The sequence below is a fragment of the Pseudophryne corroboree genome, chromosome 4 (genome assembly GCF_028390025.1).
Source record: "Pseudophryne corroboree isolate aPseCor3 chromosome 4, aPseCor3.hap2, whole genome shotgun sequence".
Taxonomy (NCBI): Eukaryota; Metazoa; Chordata; class Amphibia; order Anura; family Myobatrachidae; genus Pseudophryne; species Pseudophryne corroboree.
In genome coordinates, this window is record NC_086447.1 from 874,255,523 (window position 1) to 874,278,048 (window position 22,526).

General features: G+C 45.7%; 1 protein-coding gene across 3 annotated transcripts in view; it reads left to right on the forward strand.

Annotated features, from left to right (window-relative positions):
- MOCS1 (molybdenum cofactor synthesis 1) overlaps positions 1-22,033 on the forward strand; it is an 83,759-nt gene extending 61,726 nt beyond the window's left edge. The window contains exons 5-11 of one of the 3 annotated variants that reach the window (XM_063918832.1): positions 2,225-2,286; positions 9,964-10,075; positions 10,797-10,909; positions 11,140-11,250; positions 13,432-13,552; positions 14,197-14,261; positions 19,915-20,003. In XM_063918832.1, the coding sequence (XP_063774902.1) occupies positions 2,225-2,286; positions 9,964-10,075; positions 10,797-10,909; positions 11,140-11,250; positions 13,432-13,552; positions 14,197-14,252 (575 nt within the window). In that variant the 3' untranslated portion in view covers positions 14,253-14,261; positions 19,915-20,003. Of the gene's footprint in view, positions 1-2,224; positions 2,287-9,963; positions 10,076-10,796; positions 10,910-11,139; positions 11,251-13,431; positions 13,553-14,196; positions 14,262-19,914 lie in introns of all 3 variants that reach the window. The other 2 variants (XM_063918830.1, XM_063918831.1) reach the window with 2 other exon arrangements.
- The last annotated feature ends 493 nt before the right edge of the window (positions 22,034-22,526 follow it).

Sequence of the window (22,526 nt, forward strand, 5' to 3'; positions counted from 1 at the left end):
GTGGCTCACAACTGACCCCCGCTTCACTTCAGATAACGTGGCTCACAACTGACCCCCGCATCACTCCAGATAACGTGGCTCACAACTGGCCCCCGCATCACATCCGATAACATGGCTCACAACTGACCCCGCATCACTCCAGATAACGTGGCTCACAACTGACCCCGCATCACTCCAGATAACGTGGCTCACAACTGACCCCCGCTTCACCCCAGATAACGTGGCTCACAACTGACCCCCGCATCACTCCAGATAACGTGGCTCACAACTGGCCCCCGCATCACAGCAGATAACGTGGCTCACAACTGACCCCACATCACTCCAGATAATGTAGCTCACAACTAATCCCCGCATCACAGCAGATAACGTAGCTCACAACTGACCCCGCATCACTCCAGATAACGTAGCTCACAATTAACCCTGCATCACTCCAGATAACGTGGCTGTCAACTGACCCCACATCACTCCAGATAACGTGGGTCACAACTGACCCTGCATCACTCCAGATAACGTAGCTCACAACTGACCCCGCATCACTCCAGATAACGTAGCTCACAATTAACCCTGCATCACCCCAGATAACGTAGCTCACAACTAACCCCGCATCACTCCAGATAACGTGACTGTCGACTGACCCCCGCATCACAGCAGATAACGTGGCTCACAACTGACCCCCGCATCACAGCAGATAACGTGGCTCACAACTGACCCCCGCATCACTCCAGATAACGTGGCTTACAACTGGCCCCCGCATCACTCCAGATAACGTGGCTCACAACTGACCCCGCATCACTCCAGATAACGTGGCTCACAACTGACCCCGCATCACTCCAGATAATGTGGCTCACAACTGGCCCCCGCATCACTCCAGATAATGTGGCTCACAACTGACCCCGCATCACTCCAGATAACGTGGCTCACAACTGACCCCGCATCACTCCAGATAATGTGGCTCACAACTGACCCCCGCATCACTCCAGATAACGTGGCTTACAACTGGCCCCCGCATCACTCCAGATAACGTGGCTTACAACTGGCCCCCGCATCACTCCAGATAATGTGGCTCACAACTGACCCCGCTTCACTCCAGATAACATGTCCTGCTCTAAATTAATGCTGAAAACTGTTACATTCTTTACTTTTCAGGGCTTTGGGAATGTTCTGTGATAATTTCCTCCAAAACCAACAATACAAAGATACTTATCTGGGTTTGTTTTCTTTCCTGACCTTTCTAGTGATTGTTACTGGATATCATCGGTCAGGGTTTTTTTTCTCATGGAAGCTATGTGACCGCAGCACAATACAAATTGTCATTGTGTAGCTACTTTATAGTGTATTATTCTCTATACTATGTTGTACATCTCTCCTCTGTTAAGCGATGCATTAAATGATTCTGGTACTTTGGGAAAGTCTTTACCATGCCTTGCCTGGTTACTCTGTGGCAGAGCCGGCAGTAAGCGTACTATAATGCAGGGAGCGGTGAATAATGTACCATAAGAAGGCTCCTTCCTATGATTTCAGCATAGCAGTCACTTCCCCTAGGCTGTGGTTGTGAATACAAGTGATACATGATAATTCATTTGGCTATGCAGAGATGAAATCCAGGTTATGCTCCACTAAAAGCTAGACTACAGCTCCCATCATTCCTAGCTACGGCTCTTCTGATGAGGGCACCTACTGTGTAACAGCTGACCGGGTACACGGAGTGGGTGTGGTATGTTAAATAGAATAGACTTGGGTCGACAGTGTCCAGGTCGACCACTATTGGTCGACAGTAAGTAGGTCGACATGAGGTTTTTTTTCCCCCTTTCATTTATTTATTTTCATGTCGTTTTTTTTGTAGAGTGACTGGGAACCCCAATTAGTGCACTGTGTTCCCTCGCATACCACTGCGCTCGGCACAGGTTACCATTCCCAATTGTAGTCCACGTGGATCGTAAAGTATAAAGAAGTAAAAAAAAAAGAAAAAGAAAAAAAAAAGTGAAAAACTCCAGTCGACCTTTTGTCATGTTGACCTAGTACATATCGACCTAGAGTCCCTGTCGACCTAGAAACCACGTTGACCTACATACTGTCGACCAATAGTGGTCGACCTAGACACTGTCGAACCTAACTCTTGTCGACCTAAAGACCGGGTCCCCACGGAGTAATGCACTGACATTACATTTGGAACCACATGAGCGAGAAATGGCATTTTCCCTAATTCGATGTCCTCTTCCTCTAGGTTTTCATAAAGTCATGGAAGGCATCCATCGCGCGGTGGAGCTGGGGTACAATCCGGTGAAGGTGAGGTCCCTGGGAACAGAAGATGCTGCTTTATTTATTGCAGACATGCAGTGATTAATGGCATCCAGCTATTACTCTGAGGGGTATTCTCCAGTATCGGTGAGAATGCAGCCTGGGCACTAGGACCCAGTGACATCGCCAGGGCATTGCTTTTTGTTTTCATGGCTCCAGGATATATAGCGATCTGTATTGGTAAATGGATTTTTGCTTCCCGTTAATTCCTGTCCCTGGCTACCACTGTCCAACTGGGTCATCGTAGATGAAACGGTCACACAGGGATGGTGACTTGTAATGATTGGAAAGCACGTTTTACAATAGTTACAGAATATTACAAAAGGGATTTATGCATTCGGCAAACGTCTTGCTGCATATTGGAGGTCATTCCGAGTTGATCGCTAGCTGCATTCGTTCGCTGTGCAGCAATCAGGCAAAAAAATCGGTACTTCTGCGCATGCATATGCAGCGCAATGTGCACGCGCGGCGTACTATTACAACAAACGATGTAGTTTCACACAGGGTCTAGCGAAGCTTTTCAGTCGCACAGGCATCCGCAGAGTGATTGACAGGAAGAGGGCGTTTCTGGGTGTCAACTGACCGTTTTCAGGGAGTGTTTGTAAAAACACAGGCGTGCCAGGAAAAACGCAGGCGTGGCTGGGCGTTCGCTGGGCGGGTGTGTGGCGTCAAAACAGGCACTCAATGGTCTGAAGTGATCGCAAGCGCTGAGTAGGTCTGAAGCTACTCTGAAACTGCACAAAATAATTTTGTAGCCGCTCTCCGATCCCTTCGTGCGCACTTCTGCTAAGCTACAATACACAGTGGGCGGCGGCTTAGCGTTTGCACGGCTGCTAAAAACTGCTAGTGAGCGATCAACTCGGAATGACCCCCAATATACTGCTATGGAATTTCTTATCTAGTGATCCAGGAAACGTCACACACCAGGAAAGTGAGCGGCTGGTCTTTTATGTGTTGCGGGTATCTGTGATTAGCACGTGTTACTCCCTACATGTGAGGAAGAGGTGCAGAGATATAATGACAGGGGTAGTGCCAGGTGGGGAAAGACTGGGTCATTTTTAGATAATTATTATTTGTTTTTAATCTCCATATATGGTGTCCCAATTTACAATTACAAAAACACCCCAAAAACTTTTCCATAATACTTTTTCCAAGCATTCCTGGTAATTAGTCCCGCAGCTACACTGTACATCTAGTAAGGGTCAGGATAAGTCACAGGTCCTCAATTTAAACCTTCATAAGAACATGTTGTGTTTCAGTAGGAGAGGGTGTAAATATAATCCCCAGTGAGGCAGAACACGGTGTACTTTCCCAGAGGAAAGAGAATCTTTTATTTTACCCCTATGTATGGCGCTGCAGAGCCGGTGGGGCGTCATATAAATAAGAGATAATACAGGTCCCCGTTTTTATATATGTTACAGGATTTTATTCCTGTTCACACTGTGCTGCTGCTCTGCTTTCTGTCACTGGTAGTCCAGAGTCCTTTCCTATCTCATTCTTCCCCCATTGTATTACATGTAATGCGTAGCTAGCGTAATAATCACCGTGGCCTAGATGCATAACTACATATATGTCATGTAATAAATAATATAATCCCCAGCTGTGTTCCTTATTCAGCAGCAGCGTTTGCATGCTGAATCCCTGTGAGGTGTGCGCACTCGAAGAAGCCGCAATGCACGTGCGCAAACTGTGAGATGCGACGTTGCATCTCACATCTGCAAATGCCTCTGCCTGATTGACGGGCAAAGGCATTCACAAGAGGGGGCATCGCAGCGGCGTTAAAGGGGCGTTGCGGCGGAGTTTGGGGGGTGCAGTCCGGACAAAGCAGGCGTGTCCGGACTGTTTGCGGGGTGGGCCGCGGCAGCTGCGTGACGTCGCACGCAGCCTCTGCGGCCAAAACATGGCTGGTAGACGCTGCCTTCGTGGCTAGGCTGCGTAGGCAGAGGGCTACCCTAAACATGCAAAAGCATTGCCGCCGTGCGATGCTTTCGCATGTTTGCGGGGGGGAAGGGGCCAGGATCCGGCAGGTGGCACGGACTTGCCATGTGCTGGGGTTCCACCAGCGTGTCAGTGTTTCGCACAGCTACGATCCATGCTGAATTAGACCCTGTAACAATAAAGGACATCAGAGGTCACAGAGGAGCTTTTATACATGTTGTGGAACATTAAGGTTACTTTTTAATATTGATATGTTAACAATAACCTAATAGGACTAAGTCCCTTCTGTCCTTACAAAGGATAGTCTGAAGTGTGTACGGATGTTGAAGTATATGCATTTTGGCTTAGTGGTCCTTTACGCACCTTTATGGCGCACAATGAGTGGGCCTTCGACTGTCCTACCCTAGATTGGCTGTTTTACCTCCCTGATTCTTTTAAACAGATGAGCAAAACTGTTTAGGAAATTGCTTTGTAACAGAGTGGAATGCGTTGTTCTGTTTGTAGCAAAATACGGAATTGATTACTGTATGTGACCTCTACGTGGTGCCAGGAGCAGCCATATTTGTTATGGGAGAGGGGGTTATTTTAATAAATTTCACCGTTTTAGGCAAAGCTAAATTTTTTGGGTCAGCGTTGCTGTTTTATTGCCGGCCTCCGCAGAAAGCAAAGGGTCTATCTCTGGAAAGAACATTATTTTCGTTTTTTCCTCTTATATTATGTGATAAATGCAAAAGGGGATACCGCCAAGAAATCTCAGGCCGGAGCCCGTGCACCGTGCGTTCCTATAATCCTCTTGTTTGGCTCCATACCAGGTCTGGGAGCAGTCGGGGGGGGGGGGGGGGGGGGCTCTCAACAAGCACTTTCTACCTTTTACATTAATGATTTTTTACTATGTGCTAAGATAAATAATCCAAGAGCGTTGCTTGTAAACCTGGCTCTTTGCAGGCAGATGTTTTCACTTTTTTGTGTTTTAATTTATTTTACAAGTGTGCTGGTATGTATGCGTTCTTCGGAGCTATGTCTCCTAAATTTGTCTGCCCCCGGAGACATGACTATCCGTCTCAAAGTATCCATTTCCCCTGCGAATGGTAATTGCAACTAGCCAGAAAGGAGATTGATTTATATTTCTGATAAACCTTCTCTTTCATCACTATTTCATGTACCGCTATCTGTATATGACATGCAGATGCCATTGTCCAAGGCTCGATTTGGCGTTTGACCTGGGATCAAACTTCAGCTGGAAGTTAGTCTAGCATCGCATGGAATTAAACATTTTTAGTATTCCTCTCTAGACGCATTACTGTCCACATGGCCTACCAATAAATAGCCATTATTTTGGGTTCCTTTGCTGCACCAAGCAAAACCCCCTAACTGGGCTGCATACAGAGGGACATAACTACCTTAAATAACACAATTATTTCTTGTATTGTACATACTACCACAAATAAATGTTATATCGAGACTGCTATATCTATCGAACACAGCCATCTCTCTCCAGAAAATGTTGATGCGATTTTTGTCTGGTCTGGGGAAAAAACAGCAAGCCCAGTACTGCATCCATCAAGGGCCTTCAGTGTAACTGTTTGCAAATATTACTGCACAGCCAGATTGGCGTTGTTCATACGGTGGATTTCGTAGAGTTTGGTGGCACTTCAGAATTTGCTGCGCTGTGATTGGCAGCCTCCTGCCCCGAAACCTCCCACTGAGCACTATTGCCAAATGATCCAGTTAATATTAGCTGTCTAGTTATTGTAAAGCTAGTGAGATACTGTACGTCCTATCTCCCTCATTATTAATTCCCTTATGAGGTAATCCAACCTTTCACACCCCAGGTCTCATACCTCAGATGGCTCTATTCTGGTCATTCATTTTTAAAATACCTGTTGAAACTGGGTATGTTACCTTTTGATCTCTGACCTGTAGGAGATCCAATTATTCTATGTGACCGTTCAAAGAATCACCTCTCTGGTTGAAACCATTCCACTGTTTTAAGCCTTTGAATCCACCTTCACTACACCAAAGGTCTTATAGCAACGTTCTTCAACGCACTCCTGCCTATTTCAAATGTTGAGAAAGAAGCACAGAAAGTCAAGTGGCAATCTGATATTGGCTGGGCTCTGGATATAAAGGAAAACCCGGCTTCGTATTTTTCAAAATTCACCTGATGCGTGCTGGAGAAATTTTGGCCGCTTTTTCTGCACGCTGGGTGGAGCTGTTCCAAGCTTTAGTCACTGCGGACAGATGTCCTAAACCTGCCCGCATCACCGATATTAGTGGCTTACCACACCCAAAATAGATTGTCTCTAGCCGATTGCTGATGTCCACAAACATGTGAATAGACTAATATGTTAGATAGTCTCACCATCCTACAAACAATGGTATGTAATGCTGTCTATCAAACTTACTGTAACTAGCTCAATTTGGAATCCAGAGTAGCACCTTCCCCAACACTCACCATAACTAGTTCTGCTTTTGTCTTTCTGATCCCCTCCCCATCTCTCCTCACTCCCTTCTAGCACTCCAGTTTCTTATAGCTCTGTTCTTTACAGCCTATGCTCTTTACCCCTCATTTTTCCCCTTTGGTATTGTCATTTAAAAATTGAAATAATTGGTGATGTACAAGATACAGTATGTAACAGCTAAAAAGAAAGTACTTTCTATTTTTATTACAATTGTGCACCTGGACTGTTCTGCTCTTGATGCCTTCAGTAAACATTTTATAAAAGAATAAATGTTTGAACACGCACTGCACACAAAGAAAGAGCTGTTGAGAGGCCTGACACCAAGGAAGAGGTCAACGTTGAGAGGCCTGACGCTTGTCAGGACTCAGCCTGTAGCGTATGGGTACTGTTCTGTTCTGGTGGGGCCCTGTGTCTCCACTGAGGCCTCAGCAGGAGGGTGGAATCGTGGCCCAAAGATTCAGCGGTGCTTCTGTCTGTTCCGGTCACTGTGTGCCGCCATTTTAGATTCGGTTGGTTGACCGCTGATCCACCAACGGGGAATCAGAGCTTGACCAGCTGACCACATCCATCAACGGGGAATCAGAGCTTGACCAGCTGACCACATCCACCAATCGCAACTCAGCCCAGGGTATAAATACCTCCAAATGTGCAGTATCAAGTCCCTGAGCTACATTGCGTTATAGATGCATTTGAGGTTCCGTTATAGCCGCATTTTAGGCTCCTGACTGCTGGCTATCAGATTCCTAGAACTACGTTCCAGTCTCCACAGTGTGCATTACTTGTTCCAGCCTGGTCTCCTCCAGTGTGCATTTCCGGTTCCAATCCAGTGTCCGCAGTGGGCATTACTGGTTCCTGCCCGGATTCTGTCCAACTGCCAGTTCAGGCCTGCGAGCGTGCAATACCGGTTCCAGCCCAGCTCCTGTCTAATTGCCAGTCCAGCCTAGCATTCATGCAATATCCTTTCCAGCCCGGTCCCTGTCTAATTGCTGTCCCAGTGTGAAAGCAATATCTGAACTAGTTTGACTCCAGAAGATTATCCACATTGGTTCTACTTGTGAGTTCTTCTCGCATATTACTTTTTATTGACGATGAAGTACTATATAAGGCCTCCTCGCTTTCAGCCTAAGAGAGTCTTGAGTGAGCCAGCATCAAGACCTCCTTCAGAATTATCTGAAGCCCAAGCCGCGACAACACTAAGTTAATCAGTGTTTAGAGGACTGACACTAAGGAAGAGATCAGAATTGAGTCTCCGGACGCTAAGGAAGAGATCAGAGCTGTAGGACCTGGCACTGAGGAGTTGTCCGCATTGAGATGCTTCCCTCAAAGGATGAGATCCGTATTGAACAGCCTCGTGCGAAGGAAGGAATCATGGTAGATGCTAGAATCAAGTGGGCTAAGGGACCTTTTCCATAAGGGGGAGGAGTTACGACACAAGGGGGAGGAGCTAGGCCAGCGGGATAGTTCCTCTACTATCCACGCCACCAACTATTACCTTTAGTAATTAGGTGGTGAGCGGAGCGGAGCGAGCCACCGTGCCCGAAGCGTGGCGAGCGAAGCGAGCCCGCGAGGGTACTTTTCGGGTACCCTGTTCGCTCGTAGCTCCTCCCCCTGGTGACGTAGCTCCTCCCCTCAATACGTCACAAGGTCCCTTCAGCCCCTCCGATATAGAACCAACCAAGGAATCATTGCTGTGGGTCCTCACATAAAAGGAGAGGACAGTCTTGCAGTGCCTGATGCTGAGGGTCGGTTGGAAAGGGAGTTACCAGTGTTGAATTGCCTGATGCATAGAAGATAATTGCTGAGCTACATGAAACTGAAGAAGTGGTTGCCATTGAGCGGCCTGATGCTGAGGGAGAAGCCAAGTTTTGAGTGGCCTAATGATAAGATAATGAAGGGGGAGATGTGCTAAGCAGTAGAAACAGTGGAGAAGTTGCCTATGGCAACCAATCAGCATTGAAATATCATTTCTAATTTGCATACTATAAAATTTATACAGAGCTGCTGATTTGGTGCCATGGGCAACTTCTTCAGTGGCTCACTTCTCCACTCTTTTCACTGCTTAGTACATTTCCCCCCAACAAGTCCGTTACCTGACTCTAGGAAAGATGGGTAGAACAATCCACTTACTTTCTCAGAGCTGTATATTGGGGGTCATTCCGAGTTGTTTGCTCGTTGCCGATTTTTGCAACGGAGCGATTAAGGCAAAAATGCGCATGGTACGCAGTGCGCATGCGGTAAGTATTTTAGCACAAAACTTAGTAGATTTACTCACGTCTGAACGAAGATTTTTCATCGTTGAAGTGATCGGAGTGTGATTGACCGGAAGTGGGTGTTTCTGGGCGGAAACTGACCGTTTTCTGGGAGTGTGCGGAAAAACACAGGCGTGCCAGGAAAAAACTCGGGAGTGTCTGGAGAAACGGGGGAATGGCTGGCCGAACGCAGGGCGTGTTTGTGACGTCAAACCAGGAACGAAACGACCTGAGCTGATCGCAATCTGTGAGTAGGTCTGGAGCTACTCAGACACTGCTAAGAAATTTCTATTCGCAATTCTGCTAAGCTAAGATACACTCCCAGAGGGCGGCGGCCTAGCGTGTGCAATGCTGCTAAAATCTGCTAGCGAGCAAACAACTCGGAATGAGGGCCATTGTCCGCATCAGTGACATTCAGTGTATTTATTGGAGAGTGATAATTACTTCTGTTAGAGTAGAGTATAACCATGATTTTGTAGATAAAATAAACGTGTTTGGTGTCAGGGGCCCAGAATCATTAGCAATTTGGTTTATTTTCTGAAAATAAGAAGCCACTTGTCGTACCCCGAATCTCATGTTTCGCAGTGGCGGAGATGGCTGCGTCTGTTCTGCTAATTCCTCCTCCGTAACCTGTCTCCATGAGCTATTACCTGGAGTCATTTCATAGGCGCAGTAACAGTAAGTACCGAGATTCTGAGGCTCCATCCGGATGGGAGATTCACGTGGAATGAATTACCCAGATCCGAATTATCATGTAAACCGTTACAATAAATGCAGACTGATATATTTTATTATATGCATTCTACATTATATTGGCTGATACCCTCACAAATACATATCTATCAAGTAGTGAAGCCTTGTGCTCTAAAATATTTAAATGTTTTCTATGTCTGGAAGTAGATTTTAACATTTTATATCCCAGTTTTGGCCTTATTGCCTTGTCTGCCTCTTAGTTGTTTTAGTGAGTCCTATTGGGGTCCCGCCCACTCTGACCTCTGACACCTGTCTCTGTCCAGGTTAACTGCGTGGTGATGAGGGGGCTGAACGAGGATGAGCTCCTGGATTTTGTGGCGCTCACAGAGAAACAGCCTTTAGAAGTGCGCTTCATCGAGTACATGCCATTCGATGGTAAGTCTGCATGAGTTATATTGTTTGACTTAAACATAACAGTGTTCCCATTGGTTAGTGGGGGCAGCCATATTGTCAGAGGAACCAATTTTGGTGGGATTACAGTACATAGATTCCCTGGCGATATGTCAACTTCAAGGATATGTTCTTTGTGATGTCACGGGTCATCTGACAACCTAACATGGCTGCCTCCTCTGTAACTGACTGGTACCCTTTAAATGGGTTCAGTATGATTTGCCGATGGACGGGATGCCGGCTGTCTGTATACCGACAGCGTCATCCCGTCCATCATAATCATGACACCAGAAAGCCAAGTAACCCCCCTTTTGCCCCCTACCCTAACCCTTCCTTGTGAGTGCCTAACCTTTAACCCTCCTCGCTTGTTGCCTAACCCTAACCTATCCGGCCCTAAACCCCTTTCTCTGCCCTAGACTTAACCTCCGCCCAATCCCCCACACCCGCAGCAGGACGCCAGCACGTCCCGCTGTTAGGACGATCGGAATGCCGGCTGTCTGTTATCTAGATGCCAAACGGCCTCAGTATCTAGACGCTGGAATTGCGTCCTACTTCGGAATCCTGGCGTCGGTATATCGACCGCCGGGATCCCGTCTGTCGGGAAGCCAACTACTTCCCCTTTAAAAAGTCCTTTACACGTGTGGGTCTGATGAGAAATGTAACCGCTTGGCCAGTGCTTTTTACAAATTGTTCTTTCTTTAAATAGGAAACAAGTGGAATTTTAAGAAGATGGTGAGTTACCAGGAAATGCTGGACACTATCCGCCAGCGGTGGCCAGAGCTGGAGAAGCTCCCAACCGAATTGTCCAGCACTTCCAAGGTACGTTAGAGCCGCACGCTGTGCCTGACCCTCCTGTCTCTATCTTGGTCACTGTGCCCATTATCTGCGACTGTATTGGTTGTGCCAATCTTCATTATTCTTTTGCTACATGAGGACATATGTCCAAAGCATCTGCCCCGGTACATTGTGCTTGGTGATATTGGATGTGTGAGTCGCCAGTGCTGACATTGAGGTTACTGATTATCCTGCACCATGTCTACTCCTGACAGGCCTTCAGAGTGCCGCGTTTCCAGGGCCACATCGGCTTCATCACATCCATGTCTGAGCACTTCTGTGGCTCCTGTAACCGGCTGCGCATCACGGCTGATGGGAACCTGAAGGTACATTAACACTTCCTAGCACAATACTGTTGGATACTGTAGTTCAGAAATTCCGAGCGCGCGTATCCGCGTTAATGGAGAACTGGTTGCGATAGGCACAACATTTGTCAGAAACATATTGCAGGTAATTGGATACGCCCCACAGTGTCTTCACTTTTCATGAACCCCCCCCCCCCCCCCCGTCCTGTCCCGTCCCGTCTCTAAACCCTTCAGTCATTAAGTAGTTCACAAATTTATTAGTAGTATGTCATACTAAACCCATAATATACTTACAGTATATATTTCAAACTGTGATGTAAAAGACAATGTGTGCGATGTTCAAAATGTGCATAATATATCAAATAGAGAATTAAATCAAAGCAAATCCTCTCTGATTACAGTGACGTGGTATTTCTTACACATATTATATCTTTCTCTCACTCACCGTAAGCCTTAATGGTAACTGGACGCCTGAGTACATGAGAGATGGACGTGCTGTATATATAATGCCAGCACTCACCTCGGAAAACTTTCATCCATAGAGGAAACAGGAATTGGATGGGATTATTGAGCTCTGCTTTTTAGCTTCCTCAGTAAATAATTAATATGGTAATTGTGTATTATGCTGTAGTGTGAGATTTATTTATTTTTTTAATCACCTTTGCTTTAACTAACTGATCGATACAGCAATTTTTTTTTTTTTTTAATAGCTTATCTTTTAATGGACCCATTTTATTCTCGACTTGATTTGAACACTGATTAGTGAATGTATAATCCCATTCTGCATTCTAAGTGATGTCACTGGTTCCTAGTGACTGGATAGGCTACACTCTCAGTGATGTCACTGGTTCCTAGTGACTGGATAGGCTACACTCTCAGTGATGTCACTGGTTCCTGGTGACTGGATAGGCTACACTCTCAGTGATGTCACTGGTTCCTAGTGACTGGATAGGCTACACTCTCAGTGATGTCACTGGTTCCTGGTGACTGGATAGGCTACACTCTCAGTGATGTCACTGGTTCCTAGTGACTGGATAGGCTACACTCTCAGTGATGTCACTGGTTCCTAGTGACTGGATAGGCTACACTCTCGGTGATGTCACTGGTTCCTAGTGACTGGTTAGGTTGCATTCTTGGTGATCTCATTGGTTCCTAGTGGATATTTGTAGATGCAACAGAAATCCCTGTAACTGCCCATGCTTGTGTACTCTCTGTTTCAGAACATGTGCAATGCAAAAACATGCATGATACGTTCCCTGACTGTTGTCTGCTCAACTCGCCATTGTGTGCCATTATGTGTAAATGATGGGTACAGTTAAAAGGCAGTACACCAGTGTGGAGGACATAATGCCGCGTGAGGAGACTTTGGGAGAATTGTTTGCAGTTGGTCAACCAGTTGTAGACGATAAAATGGGTTCTACACTATGTATACAAAAGTGATTGATTGGGCACTGACTGCAAATAGATCACCAATATTTTATTGACCTCAGTACTTTTGTAGGTCCACCACGTGCAGTGATTACTGCAGACACCCTTCTTGGCAAACAGCGGGCGGTATGTTTTGCCATTCTGTCTTATGTACAGTGACCGTCACACTGAAGAAGGTCGAGCTGGTCTAGAACGCACCAGTCGCTTAAATTCATCCCAGAGGTTCCCAGTGGGGTTAAGATCTGGACTCTGAGTTGGCCAGTCCATCCGGGTTACCAAATTTTCTGTATACCAGTCTAGCGTCGCCCTGTAAACATGACATTGCGCAGCCTACGGTGATCCCCTTTTCAAACTCTGCGAGCTCCTTCCGACAAGCTATTTCGTTAGCAGATGGTCTAATCATTGCCCCGCTACCCGTTTTTTGCCTTCACGAACATGTCTACGGCAGGGGCACACCTTTTCATAGGGGCCGTCGTGTAGGAGGAAAGATGGAGACTGTCCATTCACGTTTGTTTACACCGTGTACGGTGAGCAGATCTGGAGCTGGGTTTTAATGGAATTGTTTGGTAAGCCACAAAGAAAGCGGCATAAAATTATGTTGCAGTATAATAAAACGTCCGTATCTTACTAGCATAAAGAAACCCATTCAGTGCCAGATGTTCTCAGTGAGCTGCAGATTTACTCAAGGAGTTGCCATTGATGTGTAAAGAATTCTCACCTGTACCTTGTGCTATGAGTTTATACAGTAAGTGGCGTGTGATTCTCTCTATCCAGGTCTGTCTGTTTGGGAACTCTGAGGTGTCTCTCAGGGACCTGCTGCGCTCAGAGGCGACTGAGAAGGAGCTGGTGCAGATTATCGGGGAGGCAGTGGGACGGAAGAAGAAGCAGCATGCGGGTGTGTAGTGCTCAGAGCAGCGAGTCCTTGTTTGTGTCACCAGATCATTATTGCTTTACATGCTATACCTCCACAGGGTGCTGCATACAATTACAATTCAGCTGCTGAATTTACCTACAAATGCAATGACCTCTATTATTGTGTATCAACAGAGTTATAACCATAGCTTAACAGTTTAATTATGCATTGAAGCAACTATATGTGGCCCTTGACCTGTGTGCTGACGTTGTGCCTGGGGACCTTGATTTGTGTGCTGACGTTGTGCCTGGGGCCCTTGATTTGTGTGCTGACGTTGTGCCTGGGGCCCTTGATTTGTGTGCTGACGTTGTGCCTGGGGCCCTTGATTTGTGTGCTGACGTTGTGCCTGGGGCCCTTGATTTGTGTGCTGACGTTGTGCCTGGGGCCCTTGATTTGTGTGCTGACGTTGTGCCTGAGGCCCTTGATTTGTGTGCTGGCATGCTTGGGGCCCTTGATTTGTATGCTGACGTTGTGCCTGGGGCCCTTGATTTGTGTGCTGACGTTGTGCCTGGGGCCCTTGATTTCTATGCTGACGTTGTGCCTGGGGCCCTTGATTTGTGCGCTGACGTTGTGTCTGGGCCCTTTGACCTGTGTGCTAAAACATGTTTATTATATCTTATGCTCAGGTATGTTTAACATCTCCCAGATGAAGAACCGGCCAATGATCCTGATTGGTGGGTGACAAAAACCTGTACGTATGGGGGCACTGATTATTATTTGGTTACTGGATGCTAAATGTCTGGGGGTTGTTTCTCAATAAATGCTGTCCTGTGTTTTCCTGTGAAATCAGAGACTCTGCAAAGTCACCATAAATACAGGTGTACCGGGAGATTTCACCTAGTGGGTGTGGTCAGGAGTATGGAATAGTTGCATACCTAACAGTACAAGACCTGCCCCACAAAGGGTGGCGCTAATCCCTGTCCACCATTCAGCAAGTCTTTGGTTCTGAAGTTCCCTTCTGCTGTTACTAAAGCCTAGAATTCTTCCGTCACTGTACAGTTAATTAATTCAGCTAATTAATCATGTTTCAGTTCAGAGTGTCTCTAGATAATTGATTATCCACTATACCCTTGCAGATTTTTTTTTTTATCTTGCAAGTGAGAATTCTACAGTATTTTTGTCAGGAGGTCTGATAAATACAAATGTGTCTACAAACGTCTTCCCTGTTGGGAGATCCATCCTCTCGGTGTGCTGGTGGTGCACCCCGGATGTCCCGTATTTAGTCCTTACTTCTGTATTCTGTGATGCCCCTCTCTTAAGATACGCAGCATGAAAACAAAATCCGCTATAAGCAGGTGGTCAAATCGAGGAACATGCCGCGCCAGTCGTCATACAGATCTCTTATTGGTGATGACTGCTGCAATAAAAAATTGTAAAAGTAATAAAACATGTCACCCGTCACCTTACCGAATTAACCAACACTGGTGATATAATCTGTGCCGGTTCCTGCTGCAGTCGGTTGATCGGTAACCCGCGACCATTATAGGCTCTGCGCTGGTTACCCAAAACAGACCACCTCTCCTGGAGGCATGCTACCACGGGGTTTTCTCATCCTTACTGTATATAGGCTGCGCTTACACAAGCCTGATCCAGTCCGTCTCACAAAGTGTGGGGCCATATGTATATGTTATTCATACCTCTGATTGACACGTATACACCAAATATTGCAGACGTTCCATATAGAGATTGTGACACATGCAATTTTACTAGGGTGCCCACTTTCTTCCACTTTACCATCTGGTGTCTCCCTGCAGTTCATTCATAGAACATCTATCTAACATAGCCTTTATTCTCCGTTCTAGTCCGTGGCGCCCGTCCTAAAGATGCTTTTGATGGAGGCTGCTGTGAAATATTACATTCTTATCTATACAGCACAACTTCAGATACAGATGATTCTATCACATCTGCGACTTTCATTGCAGAAGCACAATTAGGCAGTGAGCAGTAGAGGTTGCAGCGGGGTGAACAATGAGACATCATGTTGGAAATGAAGACCAGATCTTGGCTTCAGTGACTGTAATCTTGGAGGCGTTGGAGTGTCTCCCAGCTGGAGGAGCGACGTACAGATTGCATAGGCTGCCGCCCTCCTCTAGCGATAACACGTTGGCTGTACATACTTGCTGTCTCTCTAGCATCTAAATACAGTGACATAGATAATGTGTACAGTACATTCGGTACAATGCAGTAGTAATCAGCGTTTGATCTTTACAAGTGCTCGGTAGATGGTTTTAATAAAGAATCCGAATATTTCACATCATATAAAAAGATTGTTCCAGCAGCGCGTCTGTCAGCCAGTTGGAATCCGCTCTGTGCTATTAACTTTTTTTCTTCTTCTTTATTTTCAAAATGATGGTGAAGGTTTTGGAAAGGACAGTGAACCCCCGACCGCAAATTATCTTAATGACATTTCAGTACTGACACTAAAAATAACATGTGGTTGCTTGGAATGGTAACATCCTGGAATCTTATCTCTGAGAGAGATCCGTGCTGAAGATCTTTATAGTTTGCTAACAAAAAGTTTGTTGTTGGAATGGAGAGGGGTGGGGAAGCTGGTCACGGAGACCGAGGGTCCTGAAAGCTAGACACAGGAGTCCTCTGGTTTTGTCTTTGTGTTGACATTAAAACAGTCATTCTTCGTGATGAAAACTGCCATATTTGTGAACTGTGATTTTATTCATAACTTATAGTGTTGTTATTGTTTATATGGTGCCACAAGGGTTCCGCAGCGCCTAACAAAGTACAAGAAAACAATGACTTACAGTACAAGACAATATAGGACAAGTACATATATAAACATTTCTATATCAAGTGACTTGACAATGAAATAATCTTCAGGATTTACAGAAACCAAGGGGTTGGGTGCCGTTGTAGGGAATAGAAAATAGTCTTAGAGGGGAAAACACATGAGGGAAGAGGGCCCTGCTCGTGAGAGCTTACATCCTGAAGGGGAGGGGCAGACAGGCAGGGGTGGCACAGATGGGTTAGACAGAGAGCATGGAACAGAGGGTTAGTATGAGAGATGACTGGATTTGATGAAGTTGGTTTGAGAGGCCACTTGACGTTTTGTAGAGAGGTGGAGAGTCGGATAGGGAGAGGTAGAGAGTTCCAAAGATAGGGAGCAGCATGGCCAAAATCTTGGAGGCAGGAATGGGAGGAAGTAATCAGGCAGGAGAGGCGACATGTATTTGTGGAGCAAATAAGGCCGGTGGGAGTGTAAAAGGAGATAAGATCAGAGATGTGAATGGGTGAGGGCCTTATAAGAGAGTGTGAGGAGCTTGAATTGGATTCTGAAGGGGAAGGGGAGCCAGTGAAGGGCTAGTTAGAGAGGGGAGGTGGACGTAGTGCTTTTGGAGAGGAAGATGAGCCGGGCAGCAGCATTGAGGGTAGATTGAAGTGGAGAGAGGTATTTGTCAAGAATGCCAGATAGGAGATTATAGTGGTGCAATGTGGAGATGACCAGTGAGTGGATGAGGGTGTTACAGGCTCAACCTGTAATAGCATCCTGGGTGACAAGGGGTCTGATCCTGGAAATATTTTTGAGATGGAAACAGCAGGCTGGCAAGTGGTACTGAATGTGTAGTTTGAGGGAGGAATCAAGGATAACTCCAAGACAGTTCACATGGGGGTGTCCATAGTAACCAATCAGCATCAGGGTAACATTTATCTAGTACACTGTAAATTGATAGGTTGGTCAACCTCCCCATTGGTCCACTTCTCCATTCTCTCCACTGCTTGATGCACCAGCCCCATATTATTTTGCACTGTTCTGTATTAAAATAAAAACATGTACCTCTGTGATCCCCACAATATAGGTTTCGCCAGTAGATGTGCTACAGCAATCCATTCAGCTTCAGCCTTGGCTAACCTGGTTTCCTTTTATTTCCACAATGACTTTTTTAGTCCCTTCTAGTGCTATGACATTGAAACGCTCTTTGGATGACTTTTTGTTCTTAGAAATTCCCCTGTCCCACGTCCATGTCTTTGGAACAGTGTGTCAAATATTTATTCGAAATTTCCCATCCATATTAAGTAAGAGTAGACGTTGGCGGTCTACGCAGCTTCTCGCAGCAGTTTGAATTGTAGAAGTCTAACATTTTATAGTGTTTTATCCGGTAGGTAATCACGTTGACAGCTGTCGGGATCCCAACGGTTAAAATACCGACGCCGGAATCCCAACACCTGGTGAGATGTCGGCGGTCGGAATTCTGACTGCTGCCCGGTTCCCCCACTTGGGTGGTGGACCATGACAGCACCCGAGGGGGAATAGATTAGACCGGGCCAGTTGTGTGGCGAGCAGACACTCTGCACTCGCAGACGGTATTCCGGCGTCAGACTGCTGAACACTGGGATCCCGACAGCCGTGATATCATACTTATTCCGTTTATCCCTATGTTATCCATACTTCATTCAGTATTTTATAGAGACTCTGCGAGGTCACATGACCTGTTGTGCGTTCTTACCCTCTATGGAACGGAGAAGAAGGCACTTGGGGGGTGCAGTTCTTTCCATGCATGCTAACACATGTTCCATGTCTATCTTGGTCCTTGCCCTACACCGTACACTGGGCTCCAGCCCTATCGCTGTCTTCAGTCTTGGAGGAGAGCCTGATTGCTACGTGACCTGCTGCCTTAATACAGGACAGTAAATTATTCCCTATCTGCCACATTACATGTGTGCGCACATTCCTGCAGGGCCAGTGGCCGCTCTTTCAGTTGTTTTCATTGGACACTCTTGTCTTATCTTGTGTTCAGGGCACCGAGGACGCTCCTAAATCTGCTGCTGCCTCACAGCCGGCCATTTTTAGGAATCGGATTCTTAGAAACATCCACAGTTCCTTCTTTCAGCCTGTGATTAGATTAGTACGGGAGCCTCACATGGTGCAGAGGTCTCTGTTTATTTCTTCACGGTGTCCGGGAAATATTTTTCTCATCTACGTCTGGAGTTAAAGCAAAAATAGACATATAAGTTTTCACAGCAAGAGAATGAAATCCACCTACGGACAAACTGTTCGGCAAGTTAATCAGTGTAGTATAAGATAATGATTCCTGCACGGAATAGGTAGCCTCTCTGAAACCATGACAAATATGTATTCCCCAGAGTCATGTCTGCAAATGAATCATTCTATTTTTCTGCAGTACAGGCTTTGCTGCTATAGATTGCCTTCCTCGTCCGAGAAACCCGTCCTCTCCTTCTCAGCGCAACACTCCACTTACCCTCTTTATTCTTACTACCAGATATTTGTGTGGCACACACATACCACAGCGCTTTACAGACAATAATTGTCCATTCGCATCAGTCTCTGCCCCAGCGGAGCTTACAGTCTCCTAATATCTCTTCTCCCAATCAGCTCCTTACTGTCAGGCTGTGTTTGAAAAATAACAGGAGCTGGCTGTTTGGTACTTTGTCTCTCTCCACGGCTTAATACATCTGCCCTATTATTCGTTCCTCTCAAGGCTGCCTCCACTCTACACCATTAACTATTAGTTCCTGCCATAAGGCTTTTTTTCTTTGACTGCCTCTATTCTATCCCTCCAGACTCTAAGTCTGTCCCTAATACCCCTTTTCGCTCTGCCGCTTTGAACCCGGATTAACCTGCGTCGCGGCTCGGTGTGAAAGGGCCCTCCCACGTAAATAAAACCCGGTAGTGATCTGGGTTGGACACAGGAACGACAAATGTTTTGGAGTAGTGTGAATGGTCCGACCTAGGTCCTATTTACAGCTTAGGAAGAGCTGAATCACCAGACCTTAGAGATGATGTCCTCACCAAGCGTCGGCAGAACAGTTAACGTGCAGTCAAATGGGGCAGAGTCGGTAATAACTTGGGTCGGAGCTGCGGTGTGAACGGAGTCTATCCTGGGTTGGAACCATGTTTTTTTTTTTTTTAATTGTGATCTTGTGAGATGATTAACTGATACAGTACAAAAATGTAGGTGTCATTTTTGCATATTAACTAGATCGACCACCAGCAGGTAAAAAAGCACCAATTTTCAAAAACCTGTACTACTTTTAGTTTCGGCTGCTGGATTTAAAGGGACAGTAATATTGAATACAAAACACACCTGCTTTTGTATTTAATATTATTCCTCCTTTAAACCCAGTGGCTAAAGACGCTGGAGCCTTTCCTCGGCGTTGCTTAGTAAATTATCTTCCAAGACTCATGACATACAGGGGGCAATTCAAATGTTTGAGAAGTCGGTTCGGTGTCCGTTTTTTCCTGTCTATTAGATAGGAAAGAACAGACACCCAACTGACTTTTCAAACAATTGAATATCCCCCACTGTATCACAAACGGGGTCTTGCATCTATAAGCACACATTTAAGCTCTTTCATGTTTTGTATTGCAGGTTCTGTTTCGTGGCTACCCCGACCACAGCAGAGAATCGTCCAGGGGTTTCATTGTTTAAAGGAATTGTATTCTGCCGTCACCCTGAAAGCTGGATCCTACGTGCACTCTCTCCGTGCATTACGGAGTAGGGGTAGGGGACAAATGTACTTTTCACAATATTGTTTTAACAAGAAGATACCTAATTCTACGGTGCTGCCGCTGCGCTTTGTTTGCAGTGGCCAGGAAAACTTTCGCCCCATTTCCAAACCGGCGTGCCTTACTACACAGCAGTCTTCCACTGGTATTGTCCTAGACAATTTATCTGAAACGCACAATCCCTGTTCACAGGGAGCATCTGAGCACTTGACGCACGTCGACGGAGCAGGAAAGGTCCTCATGGTGGATGTCGGGAAAAAGTCAGACACGAGTCGCACAGCGGTTGCTAAAGCAGTTGTACGCGTGGGCCCAAAAGTCTTCAGATTAGTCCAGTCGAACCAACTGAAGAAGGGGGATGTCTTCGCAGTAGCACAGATTGCCGGAATCCAGGCAGCCAAGCTCACCAGCCAGCTCATCCCTCTGTGTCACAACATCTCCTTGAATCAGGTCAACGTCTCTCTGAAGCTGGATGATGCTCGGTTTACGGTGGAAGTAACGGCTGAGTGTCACACACACGGTAAAACTGGGGTAGAGATGGAAGCGTTGACTGCGGCCAGCGTGGCGGCCTTGACGATCTACGACATGTGTAAGGCCGTCACCCATGACATGGTGATAGAAGAGGTGAAACTTATAAGCAAAACTGGAGGACAGAGGGGGGACTTCCATAGTGAGCCAAGCTCCTCACATTAAATCCATTGCATGAGCTTCTTGCTGGCTTTTGGGTGCCAAATGAAGCCTTTTTATTGAACGTTTATCTTGACTGATTCAGGAACAGTAAGTGGTTCTGTGGTGTGATGCGCTGACGTGTTATGGCATAGCGCCACTTTCTGTTGTCTGGTTAATGTTTATATCCCAAATTTGTTACACGGTTCTATGCGCAAGGAACCTAAAGATGATGCCATACAGTAATGTATTTTTCCTTTCACAGTGGTGATGGTATTATTATCACAGGACTTTGCTAGGTTGACTAGGTGATGTGTTTTATCATTATCCCTGTTTGTTAGATATGGATCCAGTCCTATACATTGAGTGCTCATTTATGCCAAATGACTTTTCTTACATACAGCAACAATAATGTTTTATATAGTTACCTCAATCCATATAATTTATAGACTTTATTTTTGGGGTGTAATGGTCTCTTAACACTAAATATAGCACTTGTTGTAAAAATCCAAATATAACGTGTGCACAAGGAGGGGCTTCCAGCCACAGGAAGCTACAAGTAAAAGGACACTTGGGAGTATGAATCCCACTTCTGCCACCAACTTTGCAGCCATCTATAAATAAATAATAGAATATGATCCTAAACCCATTATCTTAAAATTTCATTTTCGTTGGTGTTCACTAAGATTACACAAGAATACACAGTTGTATTTGCCTTTGGTGCAGTGATTGTGATTGGACAAGTAAGGCTGTGCTCCTTTCCTATACCCCCTACTACCATTTGTCTGATTTAAGTAGCCAGCAGAGCTGCTTGAATCCTGGCGTACAACAGCTCAAGGGGGGGGGGGACGACGACAAGTGCCAAACCATACAAGGAGGGTCCAGAAAAAAAGATCACTGCCCAAAGAAAAATGAATTCTATCTGAACTTGTGACACCAACTACCGAACGTCAAGGCTGGGGTTGTTATTCTGTAACCGCACAATTACATTTTTATCCTGGATATCACGCTGGAACAATCACAGGAGATGGAATGGGCTTCTGAGAATAACCCTACATTATGGTTTTCTGTTTGTTTTTTGTTAATTGTCCTTTAAAAATTTATTTTAAATATTTTTAATGTAGATTTTGGTTACCTTTTGCCTGAGAAGATGCGTTGTACAACTGACAATGAATTAAGCCACTATTAACTGGAAACAATGTTTTTGTTTTTTCATAACTTTATTGTGCAGCATTTATAAAGCAGCAACATATTTTTTACAGTTTTCGGAAATTCTAATAAAAATAAAGTAAAAGACAATAAACATTAATGAAACACGAGATCTGGAAGTCTGTGTTCAGAGGAGGGGATACGGTCACTATGCCGGTAGTTGGAATACGCCGGAATATCGACACTAGTCACAAGACTGACGCTGAAATCCCAACATCGATCGCAATGGCAGCACCGGAATCCCAGCTGCCGGCATCCCAAACGTAAGTATGCCAGGGAGGGTTAGGTTTAGGCTGCGAGGGGGGTTAATTTAGGTTGTGAGTGAAGGGTTAGGAGGGTTAGACTACTTACCTACCAGGTGTCGGGATTCTGTGCATCGTGATGCTGCTGTCGTGATTCTGACCGCCGGCATCCCAAGCGCCGAGATCCAAATATCATCCCCATATGAGCTAGCACTTGGGATGTGGACATGTCAGGCGTAAGGTTACTGGTGGCAAATTGTGAAATAGGATAAAGCAGCAGTTCTCCAGGATTCAAGGGGGTCGCAGCAGTTCAGGAACAATAAAAGGATAAATCAGTTCAAGAGCTAATAATAAAGGGATC